General features: G+C 41.6%; 1 protein-coding gene across 16 annotated transcripts in view; it reads left to right on the forward strand.

The window, feature by feature from the left end:
* Positions 1 to 19,393, forward strand: part of svila (supervillin a) — a 183,900-nt gene that overhangs the window by 104,528 nt on the left and 59,979 nt on the right. For all 16 annotated transcript variants that reach the window (XM_070881500.1, XM_070881502.1, XM_070881505.1 and 13 more), the window contains 7 exons: positions 5,078 to 5,222; positions 10,768 to 10,860; positions 11,099 to 11,185; positions 12,019 to 12,202; positions 12,642 to 12,814; positions 16,523 to 16,678; positions 18,522 to 18,658. In XM_070881500.1, coding sequence (XP_070737601.1) covers positions 5,078 to 5,222; positions 10,768 to 10,860; positions 11,099 to 11,185; positions 12,019 to 12,202; positions 12,642 to 12,814; positions 16,523 to 16,678; positions 18,522 to 18,658 — 975 coding nt within the window. The remainder of the gene's footprint in view (positions 1 to 5,077; positions 5,223 to 10,767; positions 10,861 to 11,098; positions 11,186 to 12,018; positions 12,203 to 12,641; positions 12,815 to 16,522; positions 16,679 to 18,521; positions 18,659 to 19,393) is intronic.

The following is a 19,393-nucleotide window of genomic DNA, read 5'->3' on the forward strand; positions in this document are numbered from 1 at the left end:
TTATATTAAAATCACCTTCTGCTTCATGCATTCCGGTAATTATTGTAATGAGAATTTTGCCCTAATACAATTCCGAAAATAGCCATGGTTTCAATCACAACATGCTTATCCTCATCTGTAAGATGCAGCTTATAGGTCTCTCACTAAAGTTCAAATTTGTTTAAATTAAATGTGTACCTGCTAAACATGATGCCAATCTAATGATGGACCCAACTGAAGAATACAAGAGTGCTTCAGTTGAGTTATTCAAGTCCCCTGTTGATGACAACTACATCCAGTGAGCCTCAAAGAACATAAGAAACGGGAGCTGGAGTAGACCATACGGGCCATCGCGATTGCTCCGCCATTCAAAAGATCATGGCTGAACTTCTACATCAGTTCCGTTTTCCCATCCAATCCCCATAATCCCTTGATTCTCTTAGTGCCCAAAAATCTATCCATCTCCATCTTGAATATATTCATCAACTGAGCATCCACAGCCCTTTGGGGTAGTGAATTCCAAAGATTCACTGAAAAGATTTCTCCTCATCTCAGTCCTAAATGGCCGACCCCTTATCCCGAGACTATGACCCCTAGTTCTATACTCTCTGGCCAGGGGAGCCATTGAAGCTGGGAGAGATGGGGGTAACTGGAAGTGCTCGGCTTTGAAGCTGAGGATCTAGGCTGTGAGTGTAACCTTTTGAAGGATTGAGGAAAGAAAACTACTAAAAGTAGTTGAGAATTTGAGCCTTGAGGTAATGAAGAAAGCATCCTTAGTGGCAGAGCAGATCTGGAAGAGTGATGCTGAATGTAGGATCGAGCAGCATGCTAAGGCTCTACATCTCCTCACTAGCCTCAAAGTGACAGCTGGAGAGGTGGGTGGGATCAGGCACTGGGGGCGGAGCTGATTTTGTTTTTTTCCCCACAGTATGTTGAAGGAAATATGGGCTCACCCAAGTCTTTGTCGGTCAGGCATTTGGCCAATGTAGCAACACTTTTATTTTCTAAACCGATAGAAAAAGTAGAACTGGATGTCATCTGCATATTTCCAGATGTTATTACCATGTAAGGGGTACCATGTAAATTGTGAAGAGAGGATGACCAGGGATGAGCCTATAGGATAAACGAGGGTTGACTCGTGTGGACAAAGGAGGTAATGCAACGCTTGCTGGGGGCAGAATTTGTGAGGAGCCAATTCCAGGCTTGGGGTTGAAATCGAGCCGAATGGACCAGTGTAGTTTTGTGGGGGCCAGAGAATCACTCCTGCTCCTCCAGGCCCCCCACACATTCTCTGCCCCCCCCCCTCCCCCTTAATCAGACCATTTTTGGAACAGCTTCCACTAGTTCCTTTAAATACCACTGGTTAGGCTGCTCAGTGCTTCGTACAACTGGGCCTCGGGTGCATGGTGCATGCTCCGCCAATTTGTACATGAAACTGACAATTGGGGTCCTGCAGTTGTAGTATCCCCCTGATTTGCATATTTAAACAGCCTGTGCTGGGTGCCTATTTAAATGTTGGCCTGCGAATTGAATCTTGGGTGTCAAAAAGGTGCCTCCCCTCCACCCCCCTTCCCAATGTTCCTCTGTTGGTCATCCGAGAAATGGGCGATCGGCAGTTGAAAGTCGGCACCACGATACTTAAACAAGTGAGCACTATTTCTTGCCCATATATAGAATTTAATTCAGTGAAAACTATATTTCATTGATTTAATAGTGCAGGCTGTGGTGTACCCTCTTCAATCATTTAATGCTTGTGCACTTGCTAATTTTCTAATTATGGAAGTGACTGTGGTGTTCATAAAATTAAATATTCAGATTACTATTTATTCCTGTTCAAGTCCGTTGTGAAATAGAAGACTGTTAATCAGCTGCAGTTACAAATTTGCAGAATAAATGTGCGTGGTCCTGAGGTGTGTGTCCTAAATGACGAAGTGCACAAAAGTAGTGAACACTGGCTGTGGGGGGTGGTGGTTTGATGTGCTGTGTGTGGTGCGTGTTTGTGCAGGGGGGTGGGGGGGTGAAGACTAAGTTCATTAGTTTAGTTGTAAATTTAGGTGGATTATAAACTCTAGCTTGTAATTTATATTAAATAAAAACAGCAAAAATTGGAAACGCTCAGCAGGTCAGGCAGCGTCTGTGGAGAGTTAACCTTTCAGGTCAATGACCTTTTTTCAGAGAGGTTTTATATTTGTCATTAAATTCAGAGCTGCACTAATAATGAGACTGAGCCAGAGCTTTCCACGATGATTGTTGTATCTTCATTATGTTCTGCTCTTCTTGGCCCTTTGAGCATTATGAATTACTCGAGACCAAGAGCAAAAATGTTAATTGGTAAATCCAGACAGTATTGTAATTTTGAAGAAGAGTCATACCATTACGATGTCCCTTAGAAAAACTGTCCTTACAAAGGGATCTGATAAACACCCTTTTGTTCCAGCTGTGTTACTTAAGTAAGTGGCTTACCGATGCTGCTGGTCGCATTACATGTAAAACCTGTATTAACATTGTGGTGCAGTCATTAATCCAGTGTGGCTTTAAAGTCAAGTTTTAAACTTCCTTATGATGGTTTATTAACCCTGGCAAGCCAGTATCTCTAATGTCACCTGACGTGCGCTTTAGAACGGGACAAAAGAAATCAAATTTGATCGCATTCTTTGGAAGAATGATGAAACTTTTTCTTAAAAAATATTTGCAGTTGGTTAAGTGTTTAGTACTCAAATGATTAAAGCTTTTTCTTGTTCCTGTTCAATTCAAGGATTACATTCTTTGCCTAGTTTTTGCAGACCTAATGAGCTTTTTTCTCATCTTTAGAGAACCCATGTGAATTTAAATATACAGTATATTTACAAATCTTTTTGAAATTTGCCCCTTTATATATTTATACGGAACTCGGACACTGTTCCATGTTATGTGTAATCCCAACAGTTTAGATAGGCTACTGTGTAAATGGAGTCTTTTTGATTTTATAGTTTGGCAGATAAAGAGGGTTATTAAAACTATTTGTAAAATAGACCCTTTGGCTGCTGAATTCAGCCACTAAGTTTTCTGAATGGCTTGCTGAATTTTCAAAATGTATTATAGTAATCCGAAATGCATTCCAGCCAATTACGTGGTGCTATTTAAAATATGTGGCTTAGTTTCAGCCCCCTTAATCCACAATATAAGATGGTAAGTATGAAGACAGAAAGTTCTTAGGGTATGGACTAACCAAAACCAAATAACCTACAGCAATGCACTCTGTGTGCAGCGATATCCAGACTTTCATTTAAGTGTGGTCCATTCTGGCTGTTCAAGCACCTGTATATGTATCAATTAAAACACTTTAGCACCGTGTCATATCCACGATGGTATATTGTTGCGACTGCGTGTTAGGGTACAAGTGAGTTCCCAATCTCCCCAGAAGGTTTTGGTTTAGTCATTTACATGTAATGAGGAAAACTGGAGTAGAGCTTAAAGGAGATAGAAAGTGAATGTTAAGAAAAATTAAGAAGTGAGATGCAAATAATATAACTTTCAGTCATTTCTGAATAAAATGAACAATGTAACCTTGACTTTTATTTGTGCAGAAACCTACTGCAGTCCCCAAAAAGGATTAGTTATGCATGATGTACTCTGACTAAAATATTTGCTGCATTGTCATTAAAACATTGATGTGTTAGAGGGCTGGTGCTCAGTTTATTAATAAGTGTTCTTCATTGCTTGTAAGTCATATCAAAAGGTAGCATGTTATAAACGCTGCATGGCAACAAAAATAGTGTGTGCACTGATTTTTCTACTAAATAAGTAAGCATGTTGTAGAAAATAGTATTTCAACCAGCTTTAAAAGGATAAATGAATCATTCCTGCTTTAATGCAAACAAACTATTTACTTCAGTTTGTACTTGAAATTGGGTTTACTTGATTAGAGAATTCTAGCTTCTCAGAAAATTGAACGATGTTGGAAAGTTGCATCTTGGTCAGTGGTGCAAATATTTCTAATTACAAAAACTGCTTGGCCTGTACCACACTATGTAGCCCCAGTTTAACAGCGATTGACACTAGTTTTAAGAATGTGTTGCATCGTGTGGAAGTAGCAACCTACTTATTGAGCTGTATTCAAAATTTTACTGAAATATTGATACAGAATATTACAAAAACAGTAGGACCTCTGTGTCATTCTGTGCTCCCAGCAGGGTCACTTTAGTGAGACATTTGCCCTTGTTACAGTTGTCTGTGAGTGCAGCATTATGTGGGCCATCCCGACCTGTGTGAGAACACCACCGCAGGTCAGGGCTATAAATAGAGCTGGAGCGCCGGGTCCTGGAACATTGTGGTGGAAGTGCGGCAAATGAGGGTATAGGGCCCAGAAGAGCCGAGGGCCCAGGGGCAGCATGGACCTGCCCACACTGCGATATGTGTGCGCACTAGGTCCATGCAGCAGAGCAGGTCTCCAGTCATCCTGGTTAATCCTTGCCACTGGATAAAGGCTAAGTTCTGTCAAGCCCGTGTGGTGGCCGATGTGCAATGGTTACCGCACGTTAAAAAAACTTCACGCACCGGCATCTTCCACCCCCTCAACTGGAGTTCAGGACTGGAACATCGGGTCCTTCATTGAAACATCTGTGAACTCTCTTGGAAGCAAGTCATCCTCATTCAAGGGACTGCCTATGATGATGATGATGATGATGACAAAACAATTGTTTTTTAACAAACTAATGGCTACTTTTGAAAGTTTTGGAGATCGTGATAAATATGTCAATGCTTACTGTAGGCTTGAAAAGCTTACACAAGATGTGTTCTAAACTAGCTAAGCAGTCATGGACACTAAAGTTATCTAGAATAACACCATTCCAGCTAGAAATATGTCTATGAAAGAGGTCGCAATAGAGTGCAGATTACAAGTGTTGTACAGCATTTGCTTATAATTCAATCATTTATTTGCAGATGTTGAGAATGGGGATCTGATATATTGGTGTACAAAACTTAATTTGGGGTAAAGTCCAAAGCCTATAATATATATGCTATCTTAGGTGTGATATATCAGTCAAGTGTTATAAATAGAAACCCAAGACAAATGCAACCCTCTTGACCCCAAATATACCTCTTGTGATTAAACCAGAGGGTGACAGGTGATGAAGCACAGATGACAATAGAAGAAAGGAAACAGCTCATAACTGCACGGGAAGAGGCCTGGAAGACTCGGGGCAGAGGAGCATGCAATGATTCCACTCAGTTTACTGTAGCTGGAAGGATGGTAAAGAAAGGTCAGTTTCTTCCAGACCTTGAATAAAGAAAGAACTTGCATTTTTATAGTGCTTTTCATAACTTCCAGACGTTTCAAAGCGCTTTACAGCCAATGAACCACTTCTGAACTGTAGTCATTGTTGTAATGTAGGAAATTTGGCAGCCAGCCAATGTGCCCAGAATAGCAAGTTGCATTTGTCTACTACAGGTTGAACCTCTCTTATCGGCACCCTCGAGACCTGGCCTATGCCAGTTAAGGGATTTTTCCAAACGAGGGGAGGTCACGATAAATTGGATAGTACAGGTACAAGCAAGGGGATATCAGGACTGGCTGGCTTGGGGCTGGGAGTGCGGCAGAGAGATCGTGGAGGTGAGGGTGAGGGTGGGGGGCGGTGGGGGGTGGAGTGGTGGATCGCGGGGTCAAACCAGCAATTGCGGGAATTGGCCGCAAGGAAGGACTTCAATTTGTTCATGTCGGAGTTCTGCGCATGCGTCACCCGGTGGCCGGGAATGGTTACGGATGAGGTGTGGTGCCGGATAAGGGAGGTTCAATCTGTACAGTAAAAAAAAAATCAAAGGCAGATGAAGGCCATTCAACCTATCCATCTAGAAGAACCTTGCAGTCCCCAATAACTGCATCCAACTGTTAAATGATTCAACAGTTTTTGCTTACTCTGGTCTACAAAATAAATACATTCTATGTGTTGATCGCTCTGTGTAAAGAACAATTTCCTGTTGTCAGTCCTGAATTTGCCTTTCATGGTTTCTACCTGTGTCCCATTTTCCTACCCTCACTGTTTAGTTTGTAGTCGTTTTCTGAATCGGCCTTCTATCCATACCATTTACTATCTCTTATACCTTCTCAAAATCCTCCTTTTTAAAGTTTAAAACTCAAGTTTCTTTGACTGTCCTAGTACCTCAATATCCCAATACTAGAGTTCAACCTTGTGGCTTTTCTCTAAATTGCCTCTAGGGCTTAACATCTCCTTGTTTCTGACCATGACTCAATGTGTAGGCTGACTGGAACAAAATACACTTCGAACTTGATATCTTCTGACTTATGCTCTATGGTTTTGATTGTATAGTTAAGCGTTCTACTTGATTGCTAATCTGTGGAAATGTTGCGCAGCAGATTTACTTAAACCCCCAGATTGCTTCCAACTTTACCGTTATCTATTTTATTGCCATTCATGGAATATAGATGCCCATTGATTTTCTTCCTATGCATAGTTTACATATGTCTGTTTTAAATCCATGTTTATAAAATAACTGACTTCACCAAATCTCTTTGGGGTGCCCTGAGGATGTGTAATGCATTATATAAAATGCAAGTTCTTTTCTATCTTTTTCTTCTGACATTGTTCTATTCATTTGCATGTTCTGTTCATTTGCACATTTTGGCCTAACTCATTTTGTAATTCCTGATGTGCCTCCTTAGATTCAAGCATCCCTCCTGGTTTGATATTGTGTACAAATTTGACCAGTTTGCATTGATCTTCTGAAAACAGGTTGTTAATGTAAATTAGTAAACCAATGCCTGGGGCAGCCACTCAGTACTCTATCTGCTCTGACATAACTCTCTAACAAATACTACTTGGTTTCTACTCTTATCCATTCCCAGATTTGATCATCTTCCAGCCTCTGGTTCTCCAATTCTGACCTCCTGTGAATCTCTCTCTCTATTCCACCCTTGGTGGTAGAACTGTCATCTATCTTGGCTATACTGTCTGGTACTCTCCTATCTAAATGCTTCTACCTTCCTACCCCTTTCTTCACTTTTAAAAGCTTTTTTGAAGCCTCTTTTCAACCTCAGTTTTGGTCAGCTCTCCTAACTCTTTCACCAACTTGATGTCGACTTCTCAGCCGGAATCTTACCAGCCCTGTGACTGTGAGTTTGGAGGTGGGCCTGCTGTCAAAATGACTGTGATTGACAACGAGGCGGAAGTGCACTCTGAACCCACATCCTTGTGAATTTTCAAAGGGCCGGCTTTGCCTGTGGATTGCAGACCCGGCACTAAGCGACATGTCAGGCAATTGTGCTGGTTAAGAAGCTGCTTAAAGCTATTTAAGCAGTATTTTACCAGGTCCAAAGGATTTTTCCAAGTTATTTGAGGTTCTCATCCCTCAGACATCAACAAATCTGGATTGGTTTGACCAGTGGTATAAAAGCGACCATTTCACAGCTGTGCAATTTCCAATCTTAGAAGCTGCAGCCTTCAGGATTTGAAATACACTTTGCAGTTTTATGGAGACAGTGAACTCTATCCAGTGTCACCTCCTTGGAGTAACCTCTCTCACCATTGACAGATCACTTCTGTCATCTCAACCTCAGCTGCCATCTATTCGATCAGCATCAATGCCCTTGAAAAAAATCTCACCTTGGTCCTCAGAATCCCACCACGATCGGCCCCAACACCAGCATCACCAACAACAACATCAATCTTCTCCGCAATCAACTGATGCTGCACAGGGCATCAGCACGCAACCACATTGCTGCCCAGGACGCCAGGAATACTTCACTTGACGCTGTGCACCCTGCTGCCACATGATGCGCCAAGTTGGCACCATCCCACACCAGCATCATGAAGCATCCTTGCAATGCCCAAGCCATTCCCTTCACACTCATCACCATTGCAGGGGGTACCCTTGTGTCTCACCATTCACTACAACTCACTAAGCCACTTCCAAAGATTCACACACATCTGTCCCAAGAAAGCAAAGTGTTCAAAATAAAGATTTCAGTGTTTGACAACACATTAGCAGAATCTCTACATGAACATTGGCTAAAAGACCCAAGTGCCTACCCTTGTGTTGTTGTGATGGTGTGATAGGACAAGGATGAGGGTGAATGTGAGGGGTGACTCGTGAGAGGTAGATAGAGAGAGGGATTGGTGGTGATGCAAGGTAAGTTGGTGTGAGTAAAGATGTGCAGGAGCTGGGTAGGGAAGGCAGAGTGACTGGGATATGATGAGTGGCATAGCAGGGTGAGGTTAAGTGTGACTTTACAGTAACGTTTCGTGATCTACTGAGGTCATTGAAAGGTTTGCGCCACTGTAGCCAGTTCCTCCCGATGACATCCCTGCATGTGCCCTCCTGTGCAATATGCAACCAAGCTGCATTGTGTCCTGGGGAGGTGTCTCCCGCCCATTGGAAGGGAAGAGAACCTCTCCATGTGCTGTGACTCCCTCTATAAGCGTCTGGAGGGAGTGATGGGAGAGCCTGTGCACCTTTGTGCAATGCTTCAGTGTTTGCAGCACCACAATGCTGTAGAACACTGACAGCACAACTGTCAAAATGAATGTGTCCATGGTCCCTTTAAGGAAACCGGCTGATGACATGTCAAGTTACTTCATCAGACCCACTTCCTTTTAATTGGCTGGGAACTTCACAGGGCAGGCATGACAAGCCTCAACCACTTAAAATCACTTGGATAGAGCGGGCTGCAACCAGGAGCAAGGTTCTAGCACGCACCCAAAGTCTCCCGCCTCACTTCCGACCCGGTAGGAAAAATCGCAGCCCTCATTTCTGAAGCACACCGGTGACAATGTGTGCGTGGCTTTCAAATGCTCATGTTCACGTTGATTTCAATGGGAGAGTGTACTGATGAAAGTATCCTCTATGACCTATTCCCCTAAGCAATACAATCTCTTCTCACCTTCTCAAAAACATTAATACTTTCAAATCAGCACCTAAGCTACGTGAATGGAAAACATGTTTTTCTTCTTTGTTCTTGGGATGCGGGCAATGCTAGCCAGGCAGAATTTATCAAAGCTTAGTTGCTCTGAGGGCATTAAGAGTCAACCATGTAGCATGGTGCAGCGTAGGGGTAGCAGGTTCCATTTGCTGAAGAGTACGTGAGCCAGTTGGGTTTTTAACGATAATCCAGCAGCATTCTAAAAATATTTGATGGAGATATTGTTGGTATTTCACCAAGATCACAAAAGAGTCCCTTTGCACTTGTTTGATGTATCCAGGACATCTCAGTGGCCCAGTTATTCTATTGCAGGAAAACATTTTCCAAAGGAAATTGGCTAAACTGACATGTGCCCAAACTGATTCAGGTGTTGACTGCAGCAAAAACTGTGCTTTAGCTTTTCGACTTCAAAGTAGACCATGCCAGAGGTAATGTTACAACACATTGGGCCCAAGTTTCCACATGATTTGCGCCTGATTTTTTGGAGCCACTGGTGGAGAACGGACTATCTTAGAAATCGCAATTCTCCACATTTTTTTTTCTGCAGTTCTAGTCAGGTAGAACAGTTTTACTTTGGAACAGAATTTTTTCTTCAAAAGGGGGCATGTCCGGCCACTGACGCCTGATTTCAAAGTTTCCACAGTGAAAACGTACTCCAAACTAACTTAGAATGGAGCAAGTGAAGATTTTTGTAGAACTGAAAAAACCTGTTCTACACATTAAAAAATCAGGCGCAGGTTACAAATTAGGCATCCAGAACGAGGTGGGGGGGAGGGGGGTGGAAGGGAAGTCATTAAATTCTACAATCAATCCTTATTTATACTTCTACAAATATTATACAAATAAATCCAACCTGAATAAACATTTATAAGCAAAGAAAAGATTAAATAAACCATCTTCCTACCTGTGTGAAAGTGCTTCAGTCAGCTCAGCGATGTGGCGTCGTTCCCGCGAACGGGAGGGAGGGAGGGGCAGGCAGCAAGCAGCCTTCCACTTGAGGTGGAAGCCTTACAGTCAGCTCAGTGTCATTCCCGCAAACGGGAGGGAGGGAGGGGCAGGCAGGCAGTAACCAGCCTTCCACTTGAGGTGGAAGCCTTACAGTCAGCTCAGCATCGTTCCCGCGAACGGGAGGGAGGGAGGGGCAGTAAGCAGGAAGCCTCAGTGCTGATGGCAATGTGGTTTTATTAAAAAAATGTTCAAAAATTAAACAGCTACAAAGAACTACAAAAATGGCCGAGTGCCAATGTTTCCTTCACACTGCGCGTGCGCGAACGCTCCAACACACACACGCAGCGTTGCCGGCAGGAAAAAAACTAATTTAAATAGTACCCGCCCCCTCCCACTTACAAAATCGGCGCGAGTGTAGGCTCCGCCCCCCTGGGCGCCGCGCCAAATAGACAAGGAGCTGCAGGGCTCTCCAGAATCGCAAGTTTTTTTTCCGGCGCCGTTTTAGGCGCGAAAAACGGGCGCCCAACTCGGAGGGGCGCCCGTTTTTTATCGTGTGGAAACTTGGGCCCATTGTTTTGATGAGGTTTCCATATAAAGCAAATCTGTAATTAATATTGTTGCATATCAGTGCGATAATATTGAAGGTTTACCCTTGTTTTCCTTTGCTAAGCGGCCTCTGGCTTTATTTCAAATAGTTATAATTGTTATCGATGCTAATTTTTTAATGTTTTAGATTCAGTTTCTCAGATTCTTTACACTTGTCCAGCTGACTTGATAAATCATGCTACAAAAATTTATCCCATAGAAAGATAATCAGGAAAAATCCTGCGGTATATATGGTTAGAAGTATAAACTTGTATGAACTTAACTGAGCATTGTCATTTATTATATCCTAATATATCAGTGTTTTCTTTCCACTACAGGTTTGGCTTCGCCCACATTCATGAGTCCAGTATCTTCACCTCTTTCATGCAAGATAAAGAACAATGCCCCAGTCATTTCAAAACCACAAGAAGGTAAGAGATGCAAATCTTTAAAGGGGCAAAGTTTTCATGAAATCGTGAAATTTTTAATGTGCTTAATTGCATCATGTGTGACCATTACTATGATGAAAATAATAGTTCTCATGGCTTTGTCCCCTCCCCTAACCAAAAAAAACTTGAAGTGCTCGTTCATGAAGGCAGTGTCCCTTTAGTTTTTGAAAATGACCTGCAAAATCCTTTTCATTTATGTCCTATTTTTTTTCTTGTCTAGAAATTGAGGTCAGACCTGATTTGCTGCTGGAAACCGACAGGAAGCTTGATAAACTGGAGTCATTCTTGGGCAAACTGCAGAACAGAAGTAAGTAATTGCTTGTCTTTTTTTATAGTCCATTAACAGGTCATTGTTTATCTACTTTTACATCTTGTATAAGATTATAAGCAATTCTGCAGCAGTTGGTCTAGAGAATGATCTCCTGGGTCTTGTATAGGATATGTAAACCTGACACATGCAGCTTTGGGAATATAACTAATGTGCCTTTGTTCCCTTTAAGCATTTTCTAAATACGTGACTATAAATATAATTTTAGTCATTTATATCGGACTCAGAAAACATTAAAGAAAGAAAAGAAAGACTTCCATTTATATAGTGTCTTTCACGACCTCGGGATATCCCAGAGCGCTTTACATTACTTTTTGAAGTGTAGTCACTGCTGTAATGCAGGACCTAGAAAACATTGAGCAAATTTATGTAAAAATGCAAGCATGTTTGCCCTCTAAAATTCAAATATGGTTCTACTATAAAGCATGTGCAAAACATTTTAATTAGCTTAACAGACAAAAGCACTTGTGTAGTCACAACCATTTGCAGGAAGTGGATAGTGGCCATGCAGTTGATTATCTGCAGAGAATGTGCAATGTGTCCAAATGTCAAAACAGATTTATTGATGGGCTCCCTTGTTTTTGTGACCATATGGGATGAAGTAAGATGAGTTTCTAGTGGACATTTTCAATTTCTTGTTGGTTCTGATGTGAATGATTCCCGCTCCTGATGATGGTCATGTTAGGTCTGATGGATTTCTGACTGTGCTCCTTTTTTTTTTTTGCAATCTATTTTTGTAGGCGAGTGTCAAGTATTTGCATGTTCCATGTTTTCTGTTTTGCTGTTGACTATGTTGAACATTTGTCCTGCAGTACCAGGGCAACAGGATGCTGTGATAACTGTAACTGGACAGTCTGTAAAGGAAGTAATGAGACCCGATGATGAAGAAACCTTTGCCAGATTCTACAGACATACAAATACATTTGTCATTCAGCCAGGAGCTGTGGAGATTGACGAAGAGGATCTTGATGCCATTTTTGATCCTGATATACCAAAGTATGATACCGATTAAAATGACATGCCTTCTGAATTTTAGGTGCAACTGTACTACTCAGTCATTCAACTTAATTTAGAAAATTACTCATTTGTATTTTTTTTTTTAAAGAGTGAACAGTTGTGATGTGTTCCATCTGAAGGGGTTGGGAAAAGAATGTTTGATCTACACTGTCCCTGCCTCACCAAAGTAGAAGAACTGTTTGATTATTTGCATTGTAGCAACAGATTGTCACGTCTAGGGCTGCACATTTGAAGGAGAAAGCTTTCTTGAACCGCGGTCTCAAATAGCTGAGGGGGCTTTCTATTCATTCTCGGGATTATGGATATCGCTAGCAAGGCCAGCATTTATTGCCCAATAATTTTGATGGTGGTGGGAAGAGAGAGAGAGATGGAGAGAAATAGGAAGACATGACAGAAACTTACTTTCTTTCTCTTCTAGGCTGACCTCTGCAGTAGCAGAACACAAACGGGCTATAAAACCAACACGCAAAGTACAGTCTTCACGTAATCCACTTAAAATGCTTGCTGCAAGAGATGACATCCGACATGAATATACAGAACAGCGGTTGAACATAGCATTTATGGAGTCAAAGAGAATGAGAGTGGAAAAAAGTAAGTTTAATGTAAAAGCCATTTGCTTTCTTTCATCTGAATTCCAATGAGTAGAGGCCCAACCTACTCGACCTTTCCTCATAAGTCAACCCCCTCATCTCCGGAATCAACCTAGTGAACCTTCTCTGAACTGCCTCCAAAGCAAGTATATCCTTTCGTAAATATGGAAACCAAAACTGCACGCAGTATTCCAGGTGTGGCCTCACCAATACCTTGTATAACTGTAGCAAGATTTCCTTGCTTTTACACTCCATCCCCTTTCCAATAAAAGCCAAGATCCCATTGGCCTTCCTGATCACTTGCTGTACCTGCATACTAACCTTTTGTGTTTCATGCACAAGTACCCCCAGGTCCCGCTGTACTGCAGCACTTTGCAATTTTTCTCCATTTAAATAATAACTTGCTCTTTGATTTTTTTTTCTGCCAAAGTACATAACCTCACACTTTCAAGAATTATACTCCATCTGCCAAATTGTTGGCCACTCACTTAGCCTGTCTATGTCCTTTTGCAGATTTTTGTGACCTCCTCTCATTCATTGCTTTTCCTCCCATCTTTATCGTCAGCAAACTTGGCTTCGTTACACGTGGTCCCTTCTTCCAAGTCATTAATATAGATTGTAAATAATTGAGGTCCCATCATTGATCCCCACTAGTTACTGATTGCCAACCCGAGAATGAACCATTTATTCCGACTTTCTGTTTTCTGTTAGTTAGCCAATCCTCTATCCATGCTAATATATTACCCTCAACCCCGTGAACTTTTATCTTGTGCAGTAACCTTTTATGTGGCACCTTGTCAAATGCCTTCTCGCAGTCCAAATACATAACATCCACTGGTTCCTCTTTATCCACCCTGTTCGTTACATCCTCAAAGAATTCCAGCAAATTTGTCAAACCTGACTTCTCCTTCATCAATCCATGCTGACTCTGCCTGAGTGAATTATCTTTTTCCAAATGTCCTGCTACTGCTTCTTTAATAATGGACTCCAACATTTTCCCAACCACAGATGTTAGGCTAACTGGTCTATAGATTCCTGAATTTTGTCTGCCTCCTTTTTTAAATAGGGGCGTTACATTTGCAGTTTTCCAATCTGCCTACCCAGAATCCAGGGAATTTTGGTAAATTACAACCAATGCATCCACTATCCCTGCTGCTACTTCTCAAGACCCGAGGATGCAAACCATCAGGTCCAGGGGATTTATCCGCCTTTAGTACCATTATCTTACCTCCTTAGTGATTGATTGATTGTGTTAAGTTCCTCCCCCCATAGCCCCTTGACTATCCACTGTTAGGATATTGTTAGTGTCCTCTACCGTAAAGACTGATACAAAATATTTGTTCAGAGTTTCTGCCATCTCCATGTTCCCCATTACTAATTCCCCGGTCCTTTCATCTGTGGAACTGTTGAATCCAGCCAGACATTTGGGATTATACCCTGCTCCCTGTGGTTGTACGCAAAATAAGTTTGAGCACTGCTAACTCAGCTCTTGTTGGGACTGGACCACAAAACTACCCACACATTTGCAATCTGATTCAGCAGACATAAAGATAATTAGTGTGGGAAAGGAGGAAAAAGTTAATCCCAATAAGTCAAGGATGCGGTTAGCGAGGGTAAACATTGAGATAGTGTAGAAAGAACATTATTCTGTCTGTCCTATAGCCGAATGTTCAATGCTAACACTGCTGCCCAATTGGAAAACAATTCAATTTCTCAAGGATGTCATTGTCCACAATTTATATAGAAAATAAATATGATTCTTGGCTGAAAAGTGCTAGAAAGGTAACCCAGATGTGGAAAAAAAATGTTGTATACCTATATATGCCTAACTTGTAGCTTACTTCCTCCTGTTCCTTGCCTGGCTCTCTGGAAGAGCTATAGAGGGCAAAATCAGTCGCTGTAAATCACGACATTGCCCTCATTTATTTTTGGGGCAGTGGACGTTCCCGCCCCGCCCGCGTTCCCACTCTGTCGACCCCTTACCGACTGGCAATGACACTCTTTCCGCCCCGCGTGGGAAATTGCCCCAGGGGAGCGGATCGGTTGCCGCTCCGTGTCCCCGACAGCTTTCCACGGCGGGAAGCTTCTTTTGACTGGGCGGTGCGTCTGCCCTTAAAGGGGAAGGCGCACTGCTGCAGCCGCCATTTTATTTTAATTGTCAGCCAACTCCGAGGTCAGCACGACAATCGAGGCCATGGGTTCACCCTCTTGGGTGCCGGACCACTGGCCCGGCCGAAATCCTCCCTGGTGGCCCAGTAGGTGCCACTAACGTGGCTGCAGAGTTCGCAGCGGCCTTCCCCTTTAACTGAATTGATGGTCAAGGCCTCTGCTATTTCCTCTTTTACTTCGCTCAACAGCCTGCGATGCATTTCATCCGGGCTTGGGGACTTATCTACTTTTAAAGCTGCTAAACCCTTTAATACTTCCCCTCTCTATATTTATTTCATCCAGAATATCACACTCCTCCTCGATAGCAGTATCTGCATTGCCCCTTTCCTTTGTGAAAACAGATGGAAAGTATTCATTAAGAACCCTCCCAACATCGTCCACCTCCACACAAAGATTACCCTCATGGTCTCTAATAGGCCCTGCCCTTTCTTTAGTTACCCTCTTACTCTTAATATATTTATAGAATATCTTGGGGTTTTCCTTAATTTTACTGGCCAAGAATTTCTCGTGCTCTCTCTTAGCATTCCTAATATCCTAATATCCTTTTTAATTTTGCCTCCTAACTTTCTATATTCCTCTAAAGATTCTATAGTATTTAGCCATTGATATATGACATAAGCGTCCATTTTTTTCTTAATCCTCCCGTGTAAGTCCCTAGACATCCAGGGAGTTCTCGAATTATTTTTCCCAGCCTTTTTCTTTAAGGGCACATGTTTGGCCTGAGCCTTCCGGATCTCCTCCTTAAAAGCCTCCCACTGTTCCGACACTGATTTACCCACAAGTAGCTGTTTCCAGTCCACCGTGGCCAAATCACTCCTTAACTTAGCAAAATTAGCTTTTCCCCAATTTGGAACTTTTATTCTAGGCCTATTCTTGTCCTTATCCATAACCAACTTGAATCTGACTGAATTATGGTCACTGGCACCCAAGTGCTCTCCCACTAATACCCCTTCAACCTGCCCAGCTTCATTTCCCAAAACTAAATCCAAGACCGCGGCCTCTTGTGTTGGGCTTGCTACATACTGACTAAAAAGGTTCTCTTGAATGCATTTCAAGAATTCCGCACCCTGTATACTCTTCACACTAAATTTGTCCCCATCAATATTTGGATAGTTAAAATCCCCTACTATTACTACCCTATGGTTTTTAGAATTCACAGCAATTTGCCTACATAGTTGCTCCTCTATCTCCCTCCCACTGTTTGGGGCTCTAATATTGGCCAGCAGTGTGACCGCTCCTTTTTTATTTTTCAATTCGACCCATATGGCCTCATTTGATGATCCCTCTAACATATCCCCTCTCACCGCTGTAATAGTTTCTTTAATCAGTACCGCAACCCCCCCCCCCTTTTTTTTTTTACCTTCCTCTCTATCTTATCTAAAAATCCTGTAGTCAGGAATATTGATCTGCCACACCAGCCCCTCTTTCAGCCATGTTTCTGTAATAGCTATAATGTCATATAACTTTTTCATATAACTTCCTCTAGGGAGCAATGCAATTCCAGCAGCAGTGTTGATTCTCCTTTTCATCTTTTTGCCAGTGTCGAAAAACTCTAACTTATCAGAAGTGGCTTTAGCTGGGCTGGCGAGCAAAGAGGACTTCAGCAGTGTCAACCTCCGTAATGTGAATTTAACAGAACAAGTGTCAAACAACAGTGCTGTGCCATTCAAAAAGCTGATGTTGCTGCAGATTAAAGGTCAGAAGTTCATTGTACTATTAAAGGGCTCCCAACTTTTCCTCAATCTTTCACAAAAGTATTCCCATGTGCCTGTGCAATTTCTGATGGCACACAAGGCAGTTTAAATCAAAACAAATCCTTAAAAGAAAATGGAAACATTGCTGATGTAGTGATTTACTAAATGATCATAACTGTCTGTTTCATACCTAGAAACATAATCCAGACCAGCAGCATTTCTGTGGAGGAGAGGGGAAAAGAGAGAAGTGCTATCGCTGTGCAAAGTCAATTTTGAGCAGTATTTTCTCTGATAATCTGGATGCTGTTTTAGTTGCATTTTTGGATCATGGAAAAATGTTTCTAATATGGTGTTCAGTAGTGAAGAAAAGATTGCGCATAATGTTTTTTTTTAAACAGAATAGGAATTAAATAAAACGTCAATTAAAATGAGAAAGCAAGGGTGACCCAGCAGTTTGTACCTTGGGAACTAGGTTGAAATCCTGGCCAGAATAAGGAGTTACAATGATCCCCCTCTGATTGTAAGATTGATAACACTGTTGCCCAAGTCAGAACGTTGTGCATTCAAGCCCTACTCCAAAGATCCAGACTGACTCTTCAGTGTTGTACTGAGGGAGTACTGCACTCTATCAAACTGAGGCCCTGTCTGCCTGCTCAGGTGACCATAAAAGCATCCAATGGATCCATTTGAAGAAGAGTAGGGGAGTTCTGGGTGTCCTGGCCAACATTTATTCCTCAACTAACATCACTAAAACCGGTTATCATTTAGCTGGTTGCTGTTTGTGGCCTGTGATGTGTGAAGATTGGCTGCCATATCTTCCTACATGACGACAGTGACATAATTTCAAAAGTAATGAATTGGTTGTAAGCACTTTGAGGCGACTTGAGGGTGTGAAATGCGCTATATAAATGCAAGTTCTTTTTTTAATGGAATAAGTTTGGGTAGTCTTGGCCCAGTTACTAATGAGTGTGATAATAAGGAACAACATTCATTGAGTCATTTTGGAAATCTCATTCAGAGATGGGGATGAGATGGGGATGGTTGTTGGGCAAAAAGAACAGGAAAACATCCTACTAGTGCATAAATGGGGCACTTCTTAGTTTAGGCTCCAGATATATCATTGGTTCTAGGTAGATGGAGCTGGACCAGGAATCCAGCACTTGGTACAAAAAGGGAAATATTTTCTATCTTGATAAATTCACATTTTCATTTTATATAAAAAATAATTGTCAACAGTAGGATAGCACACTCCCTTCACCCCAGGAAGTGGATATGAATGCAGCCCACCTTGATCGAATAAAATGTTCCTCTCTGGCTGTAAATATTAAACAAAGTGAGTTTGAGTTCTTAGTGGGCACAAAACTATCCATAACTCAGGACAAATTAGCAGTCTGAGTCTATAAGAAGAGCTAATAAGTGAAATGATGCAAGTCTCACAGATTTTGTAATGGTCATTAAGTTGATATTAAGGCAAATTGATAAAGAGCTTAACTCTTCCTTTGGACTGTACTATATCTGAACTTGTATAATCAATTGTATCATACAAGGTGGAAAGCTGCTCCATTACAGCACCAACATCTTTTAACTTGAACACAAGAATTCAGCCTAAAAGTCAAAATCAAAAAAAAAATAAAAATGTAATGTACAAGCTGCCATAAATACAGAACATAAAGATTAATTTGCTAGGGCTACCTTATTTTCATTCTTTAAAAGTTTAGTTAAAGCTGATGGAACTAAAGTTATAAGAAGCCAAAAGAAACCTAAACACTCAAGCTGTCCTTGTGTTGTAAGCAGTTATCCGGTACCACATTGATTTGAACTTGCCTTCCTAACTTTACCTCTTAGGACGGAGGCATATTCAAACCAGATTGGTGGAACCAAGGGCACCATCACTGAATAGTGGAGACTGTTTTTTGCTGCTAGCTCCTCAGCACTGTTTCCTGTGGACAGGAGAATTTACCAATGTCATCGAAAAAGCCAAGGTCAGTCTGTGTAAACAAACATCATATTCTATCCTCACAAAGTTTCCGTGTCTCTGAACTGCTTTCACGAATGTAAATTAAAAGGCTGGTCATAGAAAATCTCACCATATACCATAAACAATATTTCCTGCCAGATGTCTGCACGAGGCATGATTTCACAAGTCATGTATTCCATGAGCTTGTTTGTAGATTTGTTTAGTGGCATATCTGGATATCTAGCTTTCCTGTCATTCTAGAGGCTGTGAAAAGACCAATTTAACAGGATGCAAAAGCTTCCTCAGGATACAGCACTTTTGAAACAGTCAGTAGTTGCAAATTTCAAAGAAAAACATAGAACGAACAGAAGTGTGATCTTTTTGTCACACTTCCTTTATGCATGATGCAAGAAATAAACAAATGAACACAATGGGCCGCCCAAGTACAGTTCAAGGGTTTCAGTAAATTTATTTTGTCATCCAACTTTTAGTTAGAATTCTGCCAAGATTTTTGAGATGATTGCGATAAAAGTTGCACTTGTAATACAGTGTGATTTGCTAGGCTTTTGTAAACTATTTGGCAAAACAAAACCGGAGTGAAGTCAGTTACAGTGAAGAGATTTAGTACAAAATATAATCAGCGCACTGCATTTGATGCAAGAGTCCCCAAAGTATTGTAGAATTAATTGTGCATTTATGCACCGGGGTTAACTGTTAAGTGATGTCTGTTAACCTTTTCGATCAGTTTTCAAAGAAGCAG

Source organism: Pristiophorus japonicus, chromosome 5, assembly GCF_044704955.1.
Source record: "Pristiophorus japonicus isolate sPriJap1 chromosome 5, sPriJap1.hap1, whole genome shotgun sequence".
NCBI lineage: Eukaryota > Metazoa > Chordata > Chondrichthyes > Pristiophoridae > Pristiophorus > Pristiophorus japonicus.